Source organism: Amphibalanus amphitrite, unplaced genomic scaffold, assembly GCF_019059575.1.
Source record: "Amphibalanus amphitrite isolate SeventyFive unplaced genomic scaffold, NRLGWU_Aamphi_draft 000796F_arrow, whole genome shotgun sequence".
NCBI classification, from domain to species: domain Eukaryota; kingdom Metazoa; phylum Arthropoda; class Thecostraca; order Balanomorpha; family Balanidae; genus Amphibalanus; species Amphibalanus amphitrite.
In genome coordinates this window covers 1-17,534 of record NW_024882290.1, presented here as the reverse complement: position 1 = coordinate 17,534, position 17,534 = coordinate 1, and the positions used below count along the sequence as shown (strand labels likewise).

At 52.4% G+C, this 17,534-nt stretch overlaps 1 protein-coding gene across 1 annotated transcript in view; it reads right to left on the bottom strand.

Annotated features, from left to right (window-relative positions):
* LOC122366322 (serine/arginine repetitive matrix protein 2-like) overlaps positions 1–17,060 on the bottom strand; it is a gene marked incomplete at its 5' end in the record, with an annotated part of 76,769 nt that extends 59,709 nt beyond the window's left edge. Inside the window, 5 exons of the mRNA XM_043338471.1 lie at positions 1,536–2,668; positions 4,348–4,477; positions 12,231–12,283; positions 13,971–14,195; positions 16,936–17,060. Coding sequence (XP_043194406.1) covers positions 1,536–2,668; positions 4,348–4,477; positions 12,231–12,283; positions 13,971–14,195; positions 16,936–17,060 — 1,666 coding nt within the window. The remainder of the gene's footprint in view (positions 1–1,535; positions 2,669–4,347; positions 4,478–12,230; positions 12,284–13,970; positions 14,196–16,935) is intronic.
* Positions 17,061–17,534: the final 474 nt, after the last annotated feature.

The following is a 17,534-nucleotide window of genomic DNA, read 5'->3' as shown; positions in this document are numbered from 1 at the left end:
TAGATGCATAGCAAGAAGATGAGCCAGGCTTAACCACGGCCTTTAACTTCCATTCCGCCAAATAACCGTCGACAGCGTGGATCATCACCGCCACATTAATACATAACACTCGGCTGAAGAAAAATAACCCTCAATACCCGGATGACGCCGACCGTAGTCTGCAGATCAGCGACGTGTTATTTGGCACGGCCGGGCAGCCCGACAGAGCAAGCCCCGAGCCGCGACTCCTACATGGTCCCGCCACCGCGACCCTCTGAGGCTGACGTCACCTAGCCATAAAGGCTGATGGAAATGGCCCACACGCCGCCATGACACCGGCGAAAAAGGACCAGGGTCGGCGCGGTTAATGGACACAGGCACAGGACGGGGCCGCAGCAAAAACCGCTCCAGTTTTCTGGATACTACACTCGAAGCAAACTATCCCGATACCGAAAGAGCACCATCTAACACTACCAGGTTCTAATCGCGTCCAAAAGTCCCATAATACAGCCAGCAAATGAGCTGAACAAGTGGTTACCACACCAAATCAAACTATAGATCGGACTCAATACGGCCAATCCCACAGGATACATACCAGACTTCCTAAATCTGCTAAACCAAGCTTCCAATATGTTTACCACTATGTTTCAGTGGGTCGCCATCGACAAAGCACACACCGCTCATACCGGGGAGATTTGTGAAGTAACATCAATCTTCGTGCCAACACCAGACTGAATCGTGCTTGTTCATTCAAGCGTCCCGAGATCCATCGGCATGACACGTATTAGTCGGTGCGACGCTCGAAACGCCAATTACAGCCAAGTTTCGAGAAATCCCTCGCCATCGCCAATGGCATCCAATGAACTGCAAGGGCAAGATGGGGCCTACTAAAATACCTGAACGCCGAACGGTTATCAATGAAGTCATCTGCCCAACTCATCAGCAGCAAATGACAAATTCCGGAACACATAGAGGAAAGGATTGGTTCAACGGTTTTCTTGAAATGTGTCAGTGTTATATTTCTTTATTCTTTCAGCACTTTTTCATGCAAGAAAGATTAAACGAAGGAACGCGTTGACCGACCTCAAAAGGTTCATAAGGATGTCATTGAGGTTCGGCTCACCGGTTCAAAAGAACGTAAAATGTGACGCAATACTCCACATTATTCCGGCTAAATGATATCAAGACATTCCAGCTATCTAAAAATAGGTAAACATATCTTTGAAAACCGGAATGGAGCATGCAATGCACCTTCCTTGCACATCTCGCGCTATTTGCCTTTCGTGGAACAATCCCAGCTGCCTATTCAGTGTTCAATGACGACTTGGCAGCAATTGGGACATCGCCCAATGCGGCCTTAGGTCGACAAAGGCGGGTATCCGGGACATTATTACCGTAAGTCGTCTGCAGGATGATATTTAAACGTATGTATTTACCTTGGCGGCGGAGTACGGACTAAAAAGGGGCATCCTTGCCTCGATTAGCGGCGAAGGGCTGTGAGGGACAGACGTCATTAGCTTACCTTGATCAGCAGAGGTAGACAAACACGTCCTCACCTTGTTCGCCGCTGGCGTCGTCGGGCGTCCCCAGCAGCTGCTCGGCGCGCTCCAGGTCGCCGGCTCGCTCTGACGGCTCCAGAGCGTCCCGCATACCCTCGCCGTAGGTGGCCGACGAGCGCGCCGTGGTCGGCGTGGTGTCGGCCGTGGTATCAGCCGCAGTAGAGATGGTCTCCGTGTCTGCCGAGCCGCCGTCGGCCACGGGTCTCCGCCGCACCACCACCTCCCGCCGGCTGGAGCAGGGCTCGGGCGCGGCAGACTCCGGCCGCCGGGACGGTACCTTCCTCCGGCGAGTGACCGTCTGGACGGCGGCGCTCCGCGGACGCCGCTCCTGCTCCTGCTCCGGCGCCGCGCGCCGCCGTGTCACCGTCACCGTCCTCTCGGGCGAGCGGCTGGTCTGGACGGCACGGTGGGCTCGGCGCGGCGACCCGGGCACCTGTCGACGAGTGACCGTCACCGTGCGCCGCGGCGCCGTCGAGGTGGTCTGAGTGGCCGAGTCGGACGGAGCCGAGACCCGGGTGCGGCGGGTGAACACCTGAACGGCGTCAGTCGGCCCGCCGGAGGTCGTCTGCGTGCTGACGTCCGAGCCCAGCACGCGACTCCGCCGGGTGACCACCTGGACGCTGCCGCCGGTCGGGCTCAGCTCGCACTGACTGGCGCGATCGCTGCGCCGCCGGCTGCTGGTTCGACTGCTGGTCTGGGTGGTGGTCTGAGTGGTGGTTTCCTGGCTGCTGACGGCACGCCGCCGGCTCTCCGTCACTGTACTGGCCACTCGCCGCTGGCCGCTGGAGCGGGTGTCTGCGCGCCGGCTGACCGGGCCGCTCTCCGAGTCAGAGGCCGTCGCCGCGCCCGCCTCCTCGGGCAGGTCAGAGAACCGCTCCAGCCGGCGGCTGTACTGCTGGTGGCGGCGGTCCATGTCATTCAGCTGCGCCTCGATCTGGCGGCGGCGCCGCTGCAGAGTCTCCCGGATCCGGGCGTAGGCCGAGCTGGGCTCTGGCGGATCGTCCGAGTCGTCTGATGGGGAGCTGCGGCCCTCGACTCCGCGGCGCCGGCCGGCCCTCGCGCCCGCCGCGGAGCCGTCCTCGCTCCAGCTACAGTCGTCCAGCTCCACAGTGGTGCCCCCAAGCAGCATCCTGGGACGGAGAAACGAACCGTCACCGCCGCACAGTCCCCGGCGTCAACACTCACCCGCGCCGACCGCACCGGCACGCTAGGCAAATTCCCGGCTGTCCACAAATAGTATTACACATGGCGAGGTCCTTCCAAGAGAAACGCTAATCGATGGGCGTTCGTGGAAGGCCTACTATAGAAGCCTTACCATGATGCGACGCCACAGCTCTGGTAATGACGGCCGATTAACGACAACACATCAACAAACCAATGCAGCTAAAGTATGATGAGAATATTCTATAGGGTAGTGTGGGGTAATTTGAACATATTTTTACGTCTTCTCCGTTGTACCAAATTCCAGCTCAACCCTGGATGAAGAAAAACTGTTTCAGTAGCGCATGTGTCACTTGCTTTCACCATGCAAGCCTCATTTTTGGACGAGCCGAGCATACCTTGAATAGCATAACATCACTTCTCCACCAAGTCACGGTGTGTTCAAATTGCCCCACCGTGGGGTAATTTGAACATACTGCCTTTACCTGCCATAAAAACGATAGTCTCGCCAGCACCGATGTTGTTTGACCCATAAACGAATAGGCAGAGCAATTCTAAACATACCTTCACTTGAAAAATCAACACAACAACAAAAATAACAGTTGCAGAGTATCAATATCTGCACGCTGCACACCGGTCAGTTGACAGAATTCGCCTCTCTTCAATTAACAGAACGTCTATCATCTCCGTTCGATAAAAACTTTACCAAACCGCTTACTTCATCTGTTATAGTGGTGCCAATCGGAACCTGGACATTCGGAGTTCCGATTCTTTATAATGTCAAATTCGAAATTGATTGCACAAAGGTATAGTAGTCTGGACAACATTGGACGATGGCCTGCCACACTTAAGCATTTTTATCAAGTAATCGTGCGTAGCATTGATTGGCGAATGGAAAGCTGTTAAGCTCTCAATATCATGAACACTTTTCGGCTGGTAAAATTACATGATAAGCAATATAAATGACGGTTTTGAGTGTTGATAGCTGCATAATTTTCGGATATATTTGGACAAATAGTTGACTTTAACATTTTTGGACGGAAAATCAACGAAAATGCCGGACATTAGACGGATATTAGAAGTAAATTTTCTAAAACTGGCATCACTTATCTGCTACTGCTTTGGGTCAAAAATATTGGCAAAAAAAAAGCTGGGAGCGTTGTTTTTTTCGGAGCTATCCCTGTCTTCATTGAAATTCTCACACTATGTTCAAATTACCCCACGCTAAAAGTTATTTTGCCATTTTTAAAAACACGGTTCAAAAGCGAATTTCTTGGATTGAAGGCACTGATTAGGTCATTGTACAACAAAAGCCGTTGCGTATTAGGCGCTAGCAATGCAAGATTCTGCGCTGCAATGAAGTTGGAATGACGTGTTGTTAGGCGTTTATCCTTGCGAAATTGATTTTTTACACTGTGCGTCAACATCTTCATTCCCTGTCCCTGAAACTCTAAACCCCGTTCATATGATAGCCCTTTTAGTTACGATAATTTCTCTCATTGGTCTTATTTCATGCCACTTATGGATTTTCCGTAATTTTGTGTTATTCACACTATGTTCAAATTGCCCCACATGTTCAAATTACCCCACCCTACCCTACCAGCCACCCACGTAACCCACCAGCCCGCGCAGCCAGCGCAGCACTGACCTCTCGAGGCGGCCCAGCTTGGTGATCTCATGCTGCAGCTGTTGGACATGCTTCTGACGATGCTCTCCGACCAGGGACCCCAGACGGCGACTGGCCTCTCCGCTGGTCGACCGGCAGTGTCTCTGGCCTCCTGGGAAAGGACACGTTACAGAGGGTCAGACGGATCACAGCGAGACTCTGAGAGTCGGACAAGTCTCAAGTCTCAAGAGTCGCATAATTTTCGCCCACAGATCTAACAGAAAGTCATCATGGAGGTTGGATACGCCGCAGTAAAAATTTCGGGGAAGGGGGGCAGGCAGATTGCTATGGACCCGTCATAGTCACATGAAAGAAGGGATGATCGTCAGATGTTTAAAATCGTAATGGAAGGCGTTATTGAAGTAGTAATTGAATCGTTGAAAGGAATAAATGATCGTCAGATGTTTTAAATAGTACTGAAAAGCGCTATTGAAGTTGTAATTGAAGTACTAATTCAATCGCATTGCACTTTTAGTCGCATGGCCATACCTCAAGCTGATAACCACACCAAAGGACATCATATAACAGCGTTGCACACAGCGCTCGCAGACAGTCTCGCGGCAGACAGCATATGTACATATGTATAATGATCTACTTGTAAGATGTACAAAAACGTGATAAAAAGACCCGTCTACTACTTTGTAAATAACATAAGGTTCTGGTGTTTCAAAGCGCGCACCAAAGTGCGAACTGCAGAGTGACGCTAAAAGAAAACGAGGAGAGCGCCGTTCAAGAAAAAGACAAATCGTCGCCCAGACGGGTGTCTTTACGTCTTATTATCGTGAGTCGCTTCAGAAGTTCCAGGGTCACTGAACGGTTCGGCTCAGTGTCAGATGATCGGCAGCGGTAATAATAACACAGTGCAGCTTCGGTCTCTCTACTGGAGGCACAGATCAAAAACGAAATCAAAACGACCTGATCCAACTTAGACTAGGAAACGAACTGAAACGGAAAAGCGTCTACAGCTGAAATAACGCCCACATTGTGAAGCTTCACGAACTGAACCTAGTCGTTGCACTACTGCAGCTCCTATGCAGTAGTGACGACTCGGTAGGTATGTACTTCCTACTTTGACCAACTTCAGAACTGGTAACAAATTTCTGCTCGAGGTGTTTGCAGCTGCGGACGTCATCGGGGTTTTTGGGCGCCCGGACTACAGTGGTCATCGGCGTGTGGACGTCATCATATCTTTGAACGTACAAGTGGAGAACATCGAAACCGGAACTATTACAGGATAAATAAACCTGAGCGTCTCAGAGGTCAAGGGAATACTAGAGATTACTATTTAATCTTAGCACCGTACCATCTATCCTGTCCAGACCTGCAGCTACAAAGCCCGACAGCTGTCCGCCGGGGTAGCTGCCTAGTGTGACAGCTGTCCCAAAGAACAGCTATGTGATGTAATAACTGCCCCCTGACCAACTGCCTGATGTAGCAGTTATCCTCTGGGCAGCCCCTAGGTCCTACCGCTGTGTCGTTGAACAGCTGGACGTCTTCATCTGACTGAGTCTCAGTCCAATAGTCGGAGAGACGCGAAGATCGATCGACAGTCGACACTGATGACCGTCAGGCACGATACTCCGTTAAAATGCGAACCTCTGGTGAGGCCCAGCCAAAAGTTGCAAGTTTCTCACTAGTGGACGCATCACTGACTATCAACACTAGCACAGATTAGGACGTCATGTCATGTCAACACCTAACCATCGTTTGCGCTCTTATAAGGTAAAATCTGTCCCCCTTCGCATCGCATACGAAGGGCGTGCGGCAGAAAAAAGTCTGCTAGTAGAGTAGAGCACAAATCTCAGTTTCCGAACCTCTGGCTAAGCGCCAAACACTGCAGTCGATGGCCGCGAGTGAAGAACGACTCCCACGCGTCAGCGATTTTCGACGGAGGCCGGTGGCCAAAAACAGCACCCGACGCAGATAGACCGGCGCCCAGCTTAATGGACATGCAAAAACGTGATGCGATGTGGAATCCAATCGACTGAACTGAAGTGTCTGAAGATGGGTGTTTTGCGGCTGAGGCGGCCCCGACATGGTATATGACCTTGGGCTTATCCAAGGCCGGGCTCTGAATAACGATAAGCTGTGTCTGCCGTAAGAAAGACAGCGCACGCTGTACGTATAGTTGCATAAGCCACATACCGAGGTGGCATTAGAACTCGGCAAGGACCAAGCAAAAACCCAGACCTCAGAACAGAGTACGGCCACTGACAAGATGTTCCAGACCAAATGCTGGCAGGTACAGGACAAAGACATGTTGGTATATGACCGGCACTTTATCTAGTTCCTTGTAAAGCCGAACACGAGCCCGGAACATCACGGTACGACGAGCAACGGAGGATGAAATCTCGGCCATTTCGATGCCGTACCATTCCCCGGTGTCAAGAGTAACTGAAATATGACGACAGCGCATAAATAAGAAGGTACCGCTGCAGTGCCCAAACTTTCAACTAAGGCAGCAGCGCACTTACTGCGCTTCTGAAAAGTAGGCCACTTTTATTTACGTTGGCACTTCAGTTGCATGTGCTTGGTAGGCCAAATTAATCCGGAAGCCGACACGGAGCATTTCCTGAGAGGAAAGTCAGGTCAGATCTTGCTCAATGCAGGTAGTGTGTGTATGCATTCAATGCCCGACTAGCTGGTCGCCGCGACTATCCCGGCCGCTACTGAGGGCTACAATACATATAGCTATGTGAGAATCAAATAGCTGCGTGAAATGCGGCGCAGAATCACGGCACTAAGCAAAAAAGGAAAATCACGAACTTCGAAGAGTCAAACCTGCTGCTCCCATTGAACTTTGCATCGCATTTCGTGATCAAATCCTGCACGCGATCGAGGCGAACCACTCAATTCGAACGAGCCACACAATGTCAACAGTCGACGCCAGCTGTCCCAGGGTAAACTGTAGGGCGGTCCAAATTCGATACGAAATATGCAAATTATACAGACTTCAAGCGTTGCTGGAAATCAATAACTCCACTGACCATTTATGCGAAATCAAAGGTCTAGGTAAATAATCAGACTAACGTTATATGACGGATGAGAAACGAAGCCCAATGGGCGCAAAATGACCTCGTAGTCGGCGCGCCCCTAACTCCCAACAAACAAACAAAGAAACGAAGCCTCAATTGCTGGCGAAATCTGCTTGAAGCGGCGTCGTTCTAATAAACATCTTTTCCCGATCTTAGACAACTATTCAAGTGTTCTCCCGCACTGTAAACAGGAATCGTAATTCCTTAGCAGCAGACCAGTAAACCCGTTTACGGGAACTGACCCTCGCCAAGAGCACTAAAAAAGAAACCAAGCGGCGAAACCTGCACCGTAATATCCTAAAATACTCTCGCCTCTCTTCCATTCCCCGATGATGCACTTACGTGGTAACAATTGTCATTTCAGAGCTCCATAACTCCAATTTAGGAGGTAACAGCGAGCGTGTTTACTGGTTCAAAAAGAAAAGGCTTTGCAAGCTTTTAATCCCAGCGGTACTAGCCCTCTCTCCCTCCTCCCCTGTGACGTTAGCGCAGCTCGGGCTCTCAGTCCCGTCATAACTCAATACGCGCTTTATTACCAGACATAACACTGGTGGCATGAAGGGCCCTACCCGATATATGAAGGACGTGAGGAGAGGGGGCGGGGAGGTCTGTGAAGTGGGGAGGGGTGGGTCCACTGGGACAGAGCGGGAGGCTCGGCGTTCACTGAGACTGGAAAGAGCGGATGCGAGAGCGATACTGGAGAGCGTGGGAGTGGGCATAGGGAGAAGCAGGTTCAGGGGGAACCGGGGCCGATACATGGGTGGAGAAACGAGCAGAAGGATGGACGGACGGGTGGACGGGACAGACAGCGAGGGACAGGATAAAATTATATGAGAGAGCGGCGAGTGGCGAAAACTGGCCGGCTCTCAGACTAGAGCCCCGTGAAATGAGCTCGGCGACGGCCACAATTGTGGAGACCGCAGCCGACAGTCTTCAGCCCACAGTTAGCTCACAGCAGAAAGCCGCAGCACACCGCTGCAGCTCACACTGAACGGACAAAGCAGCGACGCATCGATGTCCGATGCTAGCCACTTAGCTCTATGTGACAGCTCCCCGAAGTCCGAGCTATGAGCTAGATCGACAACTTCCCCGAGCTACGAGCTAGAAAAACTCCGGTGAGCTCCGAGCTAAGCCCTTGAGCTACAAGCTAGTTAGAAAGCTACCTGAGCTACAAGCTGTCACTACCTGGCAGTCCCCTGAGCTACAAGCTGAAGCTACCTGACAGTCCCTTGAGCTACAAGCTGCAGCTGCCTGACAGTCCCCTAAGCTCCGAGCTGCAGTAGCTCTCTCCGCCGGTCGCCCGGGGACTCGGAGCTGCAGCAGCCCTCTCTGATACTTCCCCCGGACACGGAGCTGCAGCAGCCCCCTCTGACGGTCCCCTGAGTTCAGTACCACAGCAGCCCCCTCTGACAGTCCCCTGAGTTCAGTGCCGCGGCAGCCCTCTCTGACGGCCGCTCAGCCCGCCGGAAGCCCGGGGCGGCGCCGGCGGCCCCGGTGGCACCAGCCCGGAGAGGCCGGCCGCCTCTAATGTCCGGTATAATGCCCGGGACGGCGTCTAACGCACGCCAACGGCCGACACAACTTCTCCGGCGAGCCGCCCCCCGAGCCGACATCCGCCGTAACGACGCCCCGGTCACGAATAAATTCCACCCAAATGTTTGCACGACTGACCTCAGCCTCAAATTGCCAGCTTAGCAGAGCATATCTGCCCGGCGCGGGACGACCACAGTAAAACGGGATTTAATTTCAGAGGAATATTTTCCTTCTCGGACTCTGGTGAAGAAGATGACGCGGCGCGTATATTTGATACCAGCCCGGTCCAAGAGATAATTGGTGCCGCAACTCGTAGAAACGGGGCGCGAACTGCTCGTGCAGAGCGAAAATACAGTAACTAAGACATTGATCCAAAAACTATCAGTAAAAAGTGTTCACTTCTGAACGCAGAAATAATGAACCAGAAATGAACGTGGTTTTATAAGCACTGCAGTGTTATCTCAGCATGAATGCCGTTTCAGTCGAAAAAGCAAACACTGTAAGCTATCAGCTAAATGGGAAATGACAGCACGCCATTACCAGTGTAGTGCTCAGCAAAGCCAATTTCCGGATAACGAGCTAATCGGCGACCCTTCAAAGCGTCGACTACTTCACAATATCAGCTGAACGTTCCCAATCACACCCAACATTCACCATCCAATAATCACATTACTCCGTGTAATATCACGTCAGTCTGAGTGCCGCGGTGGACCGAGGGAGGCCAGGCCGGTCCGCGGTGGCCGCCGGGCCAGGGTCGGTCTGGGTATATGTCCAGGTCCACGGATTCCGGCGGCTCCGCGACACATGAGTGACACCTCTGGGGCGGTCCGAGCCCCGCCGCCACAGACCAGAGCGAGAGCCGCTGTCAGTGTGAGTGTGAGAGCCGGCGAGAGGGGACGGGAGAGTGGGGTGCTACTGTGGACAACGAGCATCAGCGTGCGCTGTCGATGTCATACACGAAGAAATGGACAGCTGGATGACGGAAGAGTACAAACGTGAAATACCATCGGCATGGCGTTACAGAAATACTGTAGGATCGCACTGTGACACCACGGAGAGAGAGAGAGAGAGAGAGAGAGAGAGAGAGAGAGAGAGAGAGAGAGAGAGAGAGAGAGAGAGAGAGAGAGAGAGAGAGAGAGAGAGAGAGAGAGAGAGAAAGAGAGCATGCGCATGGGCGTGCGTACGTGCGAAGTCAGAATATCTCAGGCTAACCCGGGATGCCCCGCAATAAGCTCATTAATTACTATGGCCACCCGGAGAGACAGCGGTAAGGTCTCCCAATGGCTTGAGCATAATTGCTCAGGGGACGCATTGCATAATTGCTTAGCTGCGCTGCTCCGACATAGCCAGGCGACGACACAACTGTTTGTACACCGGCTCACAGTGGAAACGTAACGAACTTCGCATCACTTCAGCTTCACAACATACCGCGCTGATTGAGAAGTGACCACTGATCAAAAAAATAACCAGGCAAGTTCCAACCATGAACTCACAAGCCAAACAGCATCCACGGCATGATCTCGTGCATCATCAGAACATGGACGGGCGATTGAAACGATTGACTAAAATAGTACAGTAAGCCATTACAGTGATCGTGTCGCACTATACAGGGAGCGATGCGCCTATTTTAATCTTGACACGCGTATTCTCTGAACTATTCGGCACTTGTCTAAGCGCCGAGGGATATCGCGGCAGCTGAGTGTCATTGAAGCTCCCTGTTTCCGGCAGCACAGATGTCCTGTAAAGTCTCAGGCGGTCTCTTCCGAGGGTGGTTGAGCTGGATCCCCGGCCGCTCAGACGCACAATTAACCAGACAACGCAGCAGGAAACGGTGGATGGGCCCAGCAGTTACTGCAGCCACTCCGGCAACTACAATCGCTACTGCCACTACAGCCACTATGCACACTACGAGTCTCCAGTCATTGAGGCCACCACGGCCACCCTCCAAGCCGAGCAGGATCACAAAGGTTCCGACGACCATAACCTGTGGGCACCGGAACCACCCTGGGAGCCTCTCCGTTCCTCTCTCTCTCTCCCGCCGGGGCGGGTCTGTCAGGCGTTCTCACCACAATCGGCCCTCGTCCGGCCGTAAGAAGAGGGTCAGCGACCAACAGGCTCGCCCGGCGGGAGTTTCCGCAGTGCTCCGACGATAAACCAGACTGGGCACAGACCATGGTGACAGCACCGCCCTCGCACGGTGTGAGGAGCCCCATCCATCGACAGCCGCGTCTCCAGGGGTTTTAGACACGCGCCGGCCACTGGCTCACAAATCAGCTGGCTCAGCTAAATAGTTAGGTCGTGGCCGAGAGCCCCTGATGGGAACGGGACGCTCAGATAGAAATGGAGCACCGTTAGAGCGGCTGCAATGGGCTATAAAGTCGCGATAGAACACCAATGGCCGGAGGTGATTGCACATTGTGAGAAACATGGCCGATTCGCCACTAGGCCGAGCTGATTCTATACCGTCCATGAATCGTCATAATGAACTAATGTGTAAACGTGACAAATGGTAAGTGGACCACAGCTGAGTTCACAGAACTGAAAGCACTACGGCAAATGGAGACCCGAATGAAGCGTCAATTACTACATCGAATAGGTGACACAGGATCCAAGTATGAAAGCCTCAGCTAACAACATCAACTGACTCGTGAGCAAGACTTCATCGCAGACGGAAAACTACCCAGCATTTAGTACTCGAACAACAAAAACCATTCAAACAAAACGGACGCGAGCTTAAAAACCACCACACATAATACACACGAGATACATTTAATTTGGGAAATTGTAAAAGAAATAAGAAAACAAGGGCACTATGATCAGCAAAAAAAAAAAAAATCTTTTTTTCAAAGCTAGTTGCCGTATGCTATCGGTCGTATTACCCAGTTACTGTCGCACAACTATATATTGCCAGCCTCTGAATGTAAACCAAGTCCCAACGGAGTAGCAATAACCGGGGAAATAAACCGGAGCCCGGGGGCTGTTCGGTTTCCAGTGAGTACCACAGGCGCCGGCTGATGCAACAGACTGACGGAGGCGCAACCACAGAGCACTGCGACTTGCGAAAAACAACAGCTTGCTGCGACCGCACGACCGCAGCGTGCTTGTGTTTTCGGCGCGTAAAGGCGCGCATATACCGGGGATTGTGATTCCGACATAAGCTACTCGCTAGTCTTTCTCTCTTCCAACTGTGGTCGGGGGTTCCTGTCTGCCCTCCCTCCGTCCCTCCCCAGTGTCAGGGGCAGACAGGCAGACACTGGGGAGACGCTCAGCATCCCCGGGGTGCGGCGCCCCACTCACCTCTGGTGGTTCGACTGCGGGGACGGTGCCGGGTCTCGGCCGCTGCCGCGTCACTGGAAACAGAAAACGCTGTCACAGCCACAGAATCAACGAATGGAGGGTGTGACAGGATGCTGTTACGGATTAGAGTGAGGCGAACACATATCACTGGCGAAGGGCGACAATGCCACTCCACGGCAGCCCCGTAGCTTCAGTCACGGAACACGACTCACGGCCAACAGTAGTCTCCGTCACAGCACACGCCCGCCCAAGCGCGGCGGTCCGAATTCTGCCAGCCGACACACAACGAACCTCAGCACATCATAAAAGTTACGTCAGTGACCCCACTTACATCCTACATAATTTAACTAGAGTTGAGTTAGCTCCAAAAGCTCCCCCCCCCCCGGCCCCCCGTACCGCGATGCACTACGTGCGTCGTAGAGCCAAGGCGGGCACAGAATCTATCGAATACAAATCGGCACTTCTTATTACTAATCTTAATATTTTTGCCACCGTTTCTATTAGAGAGACCATGATGGGGCACAATTTTCCACTGGTCTTATATTCGAACGAAAAAACGACGCCATTAACCCCAAGGCGGGTGAAATAGTTTTAAACTACGCAAAGAACAATAAAGAAAGGAAACTTGTAATGAGCGCATTAGAGCTGCCCAAGTAGCAGTCGAGTGCTGATAATTTGGACTGCTGATTAGTAGAGCATCCTAAAGTTGATGAGAAGCTGTCACCACGGACTCCGCGGCGGGCTGGTCTGATTCTCACACAATGTGCAGCGCCGTCCGCTGGGAACGCAGCCAAGGCGCACGGCATCGATGGGGGTCATCAATGGCAGAACGGCGCAATTCAACAGCGGCGCCACGGGAGCGAGCCACGCGCAATTCAACAACGCTGCCGCAAAAGAAAACCACACGAGGAACAAATGCGACGGCGCATTCGTTTGAAAATCGACAATCCTGCGCGCGCGAAGGCAATCGAGCGCCAAAACGGGACGGGGGAACATGGCGATCGCATTGTTGTAAATATTTCAAGCGGGCTATTGGGTCCAAACAGACGTCGGCGGAATTGAGACTTTTTCGCTCCTTTTCGATACTACGCACGGTATCCGGGCGCTCCAATCCGCGCCACGGAGAGCGCGTATGTCTATTGCGGGAGAACAGTCACTCAGTCGACTGCCAGCCACGCACGGATGAAAAAGCAAACACATTACAGTCGGATGGAGCTGTGGGCTCACTGGGGCGTAAAACCACTGTTATTCCAGCACTGCAGAATAAAGCCAGTTACACCGACTTTTCAATCTGTTGGGTTTTAACGTGACGCATGTTTCAACGAAGAGAGGATTCAGATAAAAATATTGGTATGAGTGCGCAGAATGGGTGATCGGCATATCTAAGAACCGTAGACCGTTGGACGTAGGGTACGGAATGTAATATAGGCATGCGATTATAAAGTAGCGAAAACAAATGGATGGAGCCGTAAAAATTAATTTCTTGAATTTAGAGAACAGGCAAATAAGTGACCACATGGAAGTGCTACTTCTGTGAAGCTAGAAAAAAATATTCAATGAACCTAGCAATCGAAACAAAATTTAGTTTGGTTGGAAGCGCAGCCCCGACGTGATCCCCGGCAACAGAATTATACGCCTTTTTAACATTGTTCGACATATTACCAAACCAGTGGCGGATGTCGCCCGACTGGTTAGGTTAGGTAAGGCTAAGCTAGGCTAGGTCAGGTCAGTGTGGCTCACCTGCTGGTGGAGGGCGGTACGGGCGTGCGCCGGGTGCGCGTCTCCCGCGAGCTCCTGATCACGTTGTCTGTGGTATGCCGCAGTAGGTGCAGCAGGTCAGAGTGGTCGGCCTCATCACAGTCCGGCCCCGGGACCGACCCCGGCGCCGGGGAGGGAGGGGTCACGGAGCGCGCCGTCAGCCGCGCCGCCGCCTCCGGGGCCGACGCACCCTCGTCCGGACTCGACCTGTCGCAGACACGCAGACACATCCGGTGGGGTCAGCTCACCCTAGTGATAACCGCCTGCGGCTTTAACACTGCTAAGAATAGAACACGATGGCTGTTCATTTCGGCACGCAATCACCATAGACCAAACGCGGCTTCCGAATGAAATTATATGTCAGCTAATCACAGGTAAGCTCTTACTTAAGACGGCGACAGATCTGTCAGCTTCGTCAATCAGGTGAATGTGTGATCAACGAGAGTTTGCCGGCGGGTCGGCGGTGACTGAGTCAGCCAGGGGCGATAACCTCGGTCAGAGACCACAGGTGACCTCAGTTAGAGCCGAGAGAGATAACCTCGGTTAGAAACAGCGCGAAGATTGGCCGGGTGACGACTGACGAGGTTCGCCATTCAGCGAGCCTCAGCTGTCTCCGTTTCCGAATGTCACTATGAACTTGGAGTACTATATGTGGTCCTTTGAATGCAACTAACCACTTTGGTGAAGCGTTAAGGTTCAGTATGTGCATTGCAAAAAAAAAAGCAGAAAGCCGCCTGTGCTTTGAATGACCCCGCGCACCTGTCAAAGAGGGAGCCCCCGGCCAGCCAGGTCTCCGACCCTGTTAGAGAGACCCGACGGCAGGTCGACCGTCATCCCTCACGCGGTTAGCGCCGATGGGTGAGGTAGTGTGGCGACTTCTCGGCTAAGAGCGCGTCCCCCAGCCGGTCACGTGGCAAAGGTTACGGCAGAGACTAATAGTCTCTGAGGGTTATGCGGGGCTCCGAGGGCTCCCAGGCTCCTTGAATACACTGAGAGGCTGCCAATGGCGCTCGGAGCCGCCCAGGTATCGGTTCGCGCCGGTGAGTGTTTGCACGCTCTCTGCAGCGAGGTCATTCGCTCGGTGGAGGCAATCATCTATTGGTGCGCGAGAGCCAAGGGGAGAGTAACACAAACATTCGAGAGACTGACCCCGAAAAGAGCCGCCGTCACCGGAGGAGCAGCCTTCCCGCGCGGCCGGCCCACCAAAAGGTCGTCCAATAGTCGCTGACAATGGTCAGAGGACACTATCGACTGATTGAAAAACTTCCGAGCTGTTCCTTTTCAGAAGGTTCATCGGCGAACTTCTGAACATTCAAAGAAACGTACACTTTCGAGCAAGCGCGAACCTACCGCCCGTCCACCGAGTGAAAAGCCTTTAGATGGCATCGCATCAAAAGGAAGTAGAGCAACAGACATGGGGATCGATCATATGATTGTACTCGCCGAGCTGATGGAGCATCAGTCGGCGGGCAGGCCGCTGAAATATCAGCTGCCTTGATGACAGGCTAGCACGCATGTTGCGTGAGGTGCTGTTCGAATTTCCAGTCGTGCATGACGTCCTATGGCACTGTTCTATCGAGCAATTTCTTCATTAATCTAATATTTGTAGCAGCGGAAAAAGCAGTGTAAAATTATTAATTTTACACTACTATTTGGAAATTACACATCCACAAAATGAAGCTCCGCCATATATAACGTAACACTTTTCAGCGTTTCATTAACGACTCGCTGGCGCCGCGAGTCCCATTTGAGTCCCATCGTAAGGCCATTGAGGGCAATGGCTTTATGGTGGTTGGTGAGTAACATCGCCATTTCAGGCCACTGAAGGAGATACTGTCAGCCCGGTGCACATCGCTCATCGCCGGCAGGCAGCTGCGTGTCAAAAACCTCCCATGAAGGAGTATCGCTTCACAAGATGGAGATCGTAAGTATATCGAGAGTGGGTTACAAAACGCAGGAAATTCACTTTCATTGGGGCGCACCGGTTGACAAGTGGCAACAAATATCCGACGAGCAGTCAACTCTATGGAGGACAGGTGACCAAAGGTGGGTGGGGTGGGCTCATGTTCCCGTAGCGCCAATGTCTAGAATCGGACATCTATTCCAACAGACAGCAGAGTACCACCCACAGATGGCTGACGGCTGTTCCCTGCCGAAAGGCGACCACGCACTATAAATGAAAGCGAAAAGAAGGCGAACCGCCCTTACTTATTTCTTGAGTTCGCTTCTGTACTACTAGTCCAATGTAAGGGTTCCAGTGGCCAGTAGTTCGGTGCGGTAAACAGTAAACAAAACACCCTAACCCTCGCCCCCATTCGAGTGGGACCTAAGCATATGCATTGCAAGTCGGCTGACCTTGACGACGTCATTGATTTCGGCACTGACTAACGGCGACACTGGCTGTTTACGACTAGGATAGTTTCGCTTTATGCCGAGTACATTCGTCTTTTTCACACAGCTAGGGCGACGGAAATTGATGCCCCTCGAATCGATATCAATCAACTGCGGCCGCCACGCCGTTCATTTTAAAACGGTTGAATGCCGAGACTGAACTCAGTTCGATTTGCATGACAGGCATTTATGGCCTGTATTTCATAAGAGTTAGCAATGTTATTGAATATATATGTAATGTTGGTACAGATTCTTTCAGTGAGTCAATTTCTTTGTTTACAACAATGGCAATGTCCGAGATTGTTAATGAAAACATGACCTCACCTTCCCGGAAAAATTCCAACCACAAAAAATAATAATATTGTATCTCACCATCCCCCGATCACTTTATCAGTCTCAGGCACTTGGGTGGGCGCGTCGGCGGCTTTGCCATGCGGCATGCATGCACCCCTTCTCCCAGCTCCCTTGTAAACAACGCTCCTAATTCGTCCATGAGCCATCCATGACCCTCCGTGCCCTGCCCACACCACACCGCTCCACCCACGTAGCTACGTACCGTCGCCGGCGCGGGCCCGGGTCATAATACTCAAACGACGAGGCCGTGGCGTCTTCGAGGCGCCTCTGCCGGGAGCGGATCGTGCTGAACTCGTAGTCGGAGCTGGTAGTGTCGGTCGGACGCTCCTGTAGGAGGTGAGGGAGGTCAGACAGCGAGAGTCAGGGCAGGCAAGACAGCGAGACAGGGCGACGGGACAGGGCAGACAGTGAGCCCAGATTAGAAGGAGAACGGCAGCCGGCTAGCTCTTGGTCACCGAAGCAGGCAGACAGGTTAAGAAAAACGGTCAGAACAGAAACAAATAGGAAGCGATCAGTTCCCATAACACGATCAGCTTAGATGAAAATCGAGGATCCTAAACGATAACATCACGTCCAAAACCAATCAGATCGATATAGACAGGACAATTCGTTTGTCAATATTTCTTGATTCGTACACATACTAGGCCAAGCGGACTGCAAGAATTGCGCGGAAATGTCAGTCCGTCAGACCTCAGTAACCTACGGGCAGTCGAGCGGGGTGGCAGGACAAAACAACGGCGAAAAAGCCAGCCACACCGGAGCTGCTCTCTGCGTTGGCGATAGTAGACAAGTTTTAGGCAG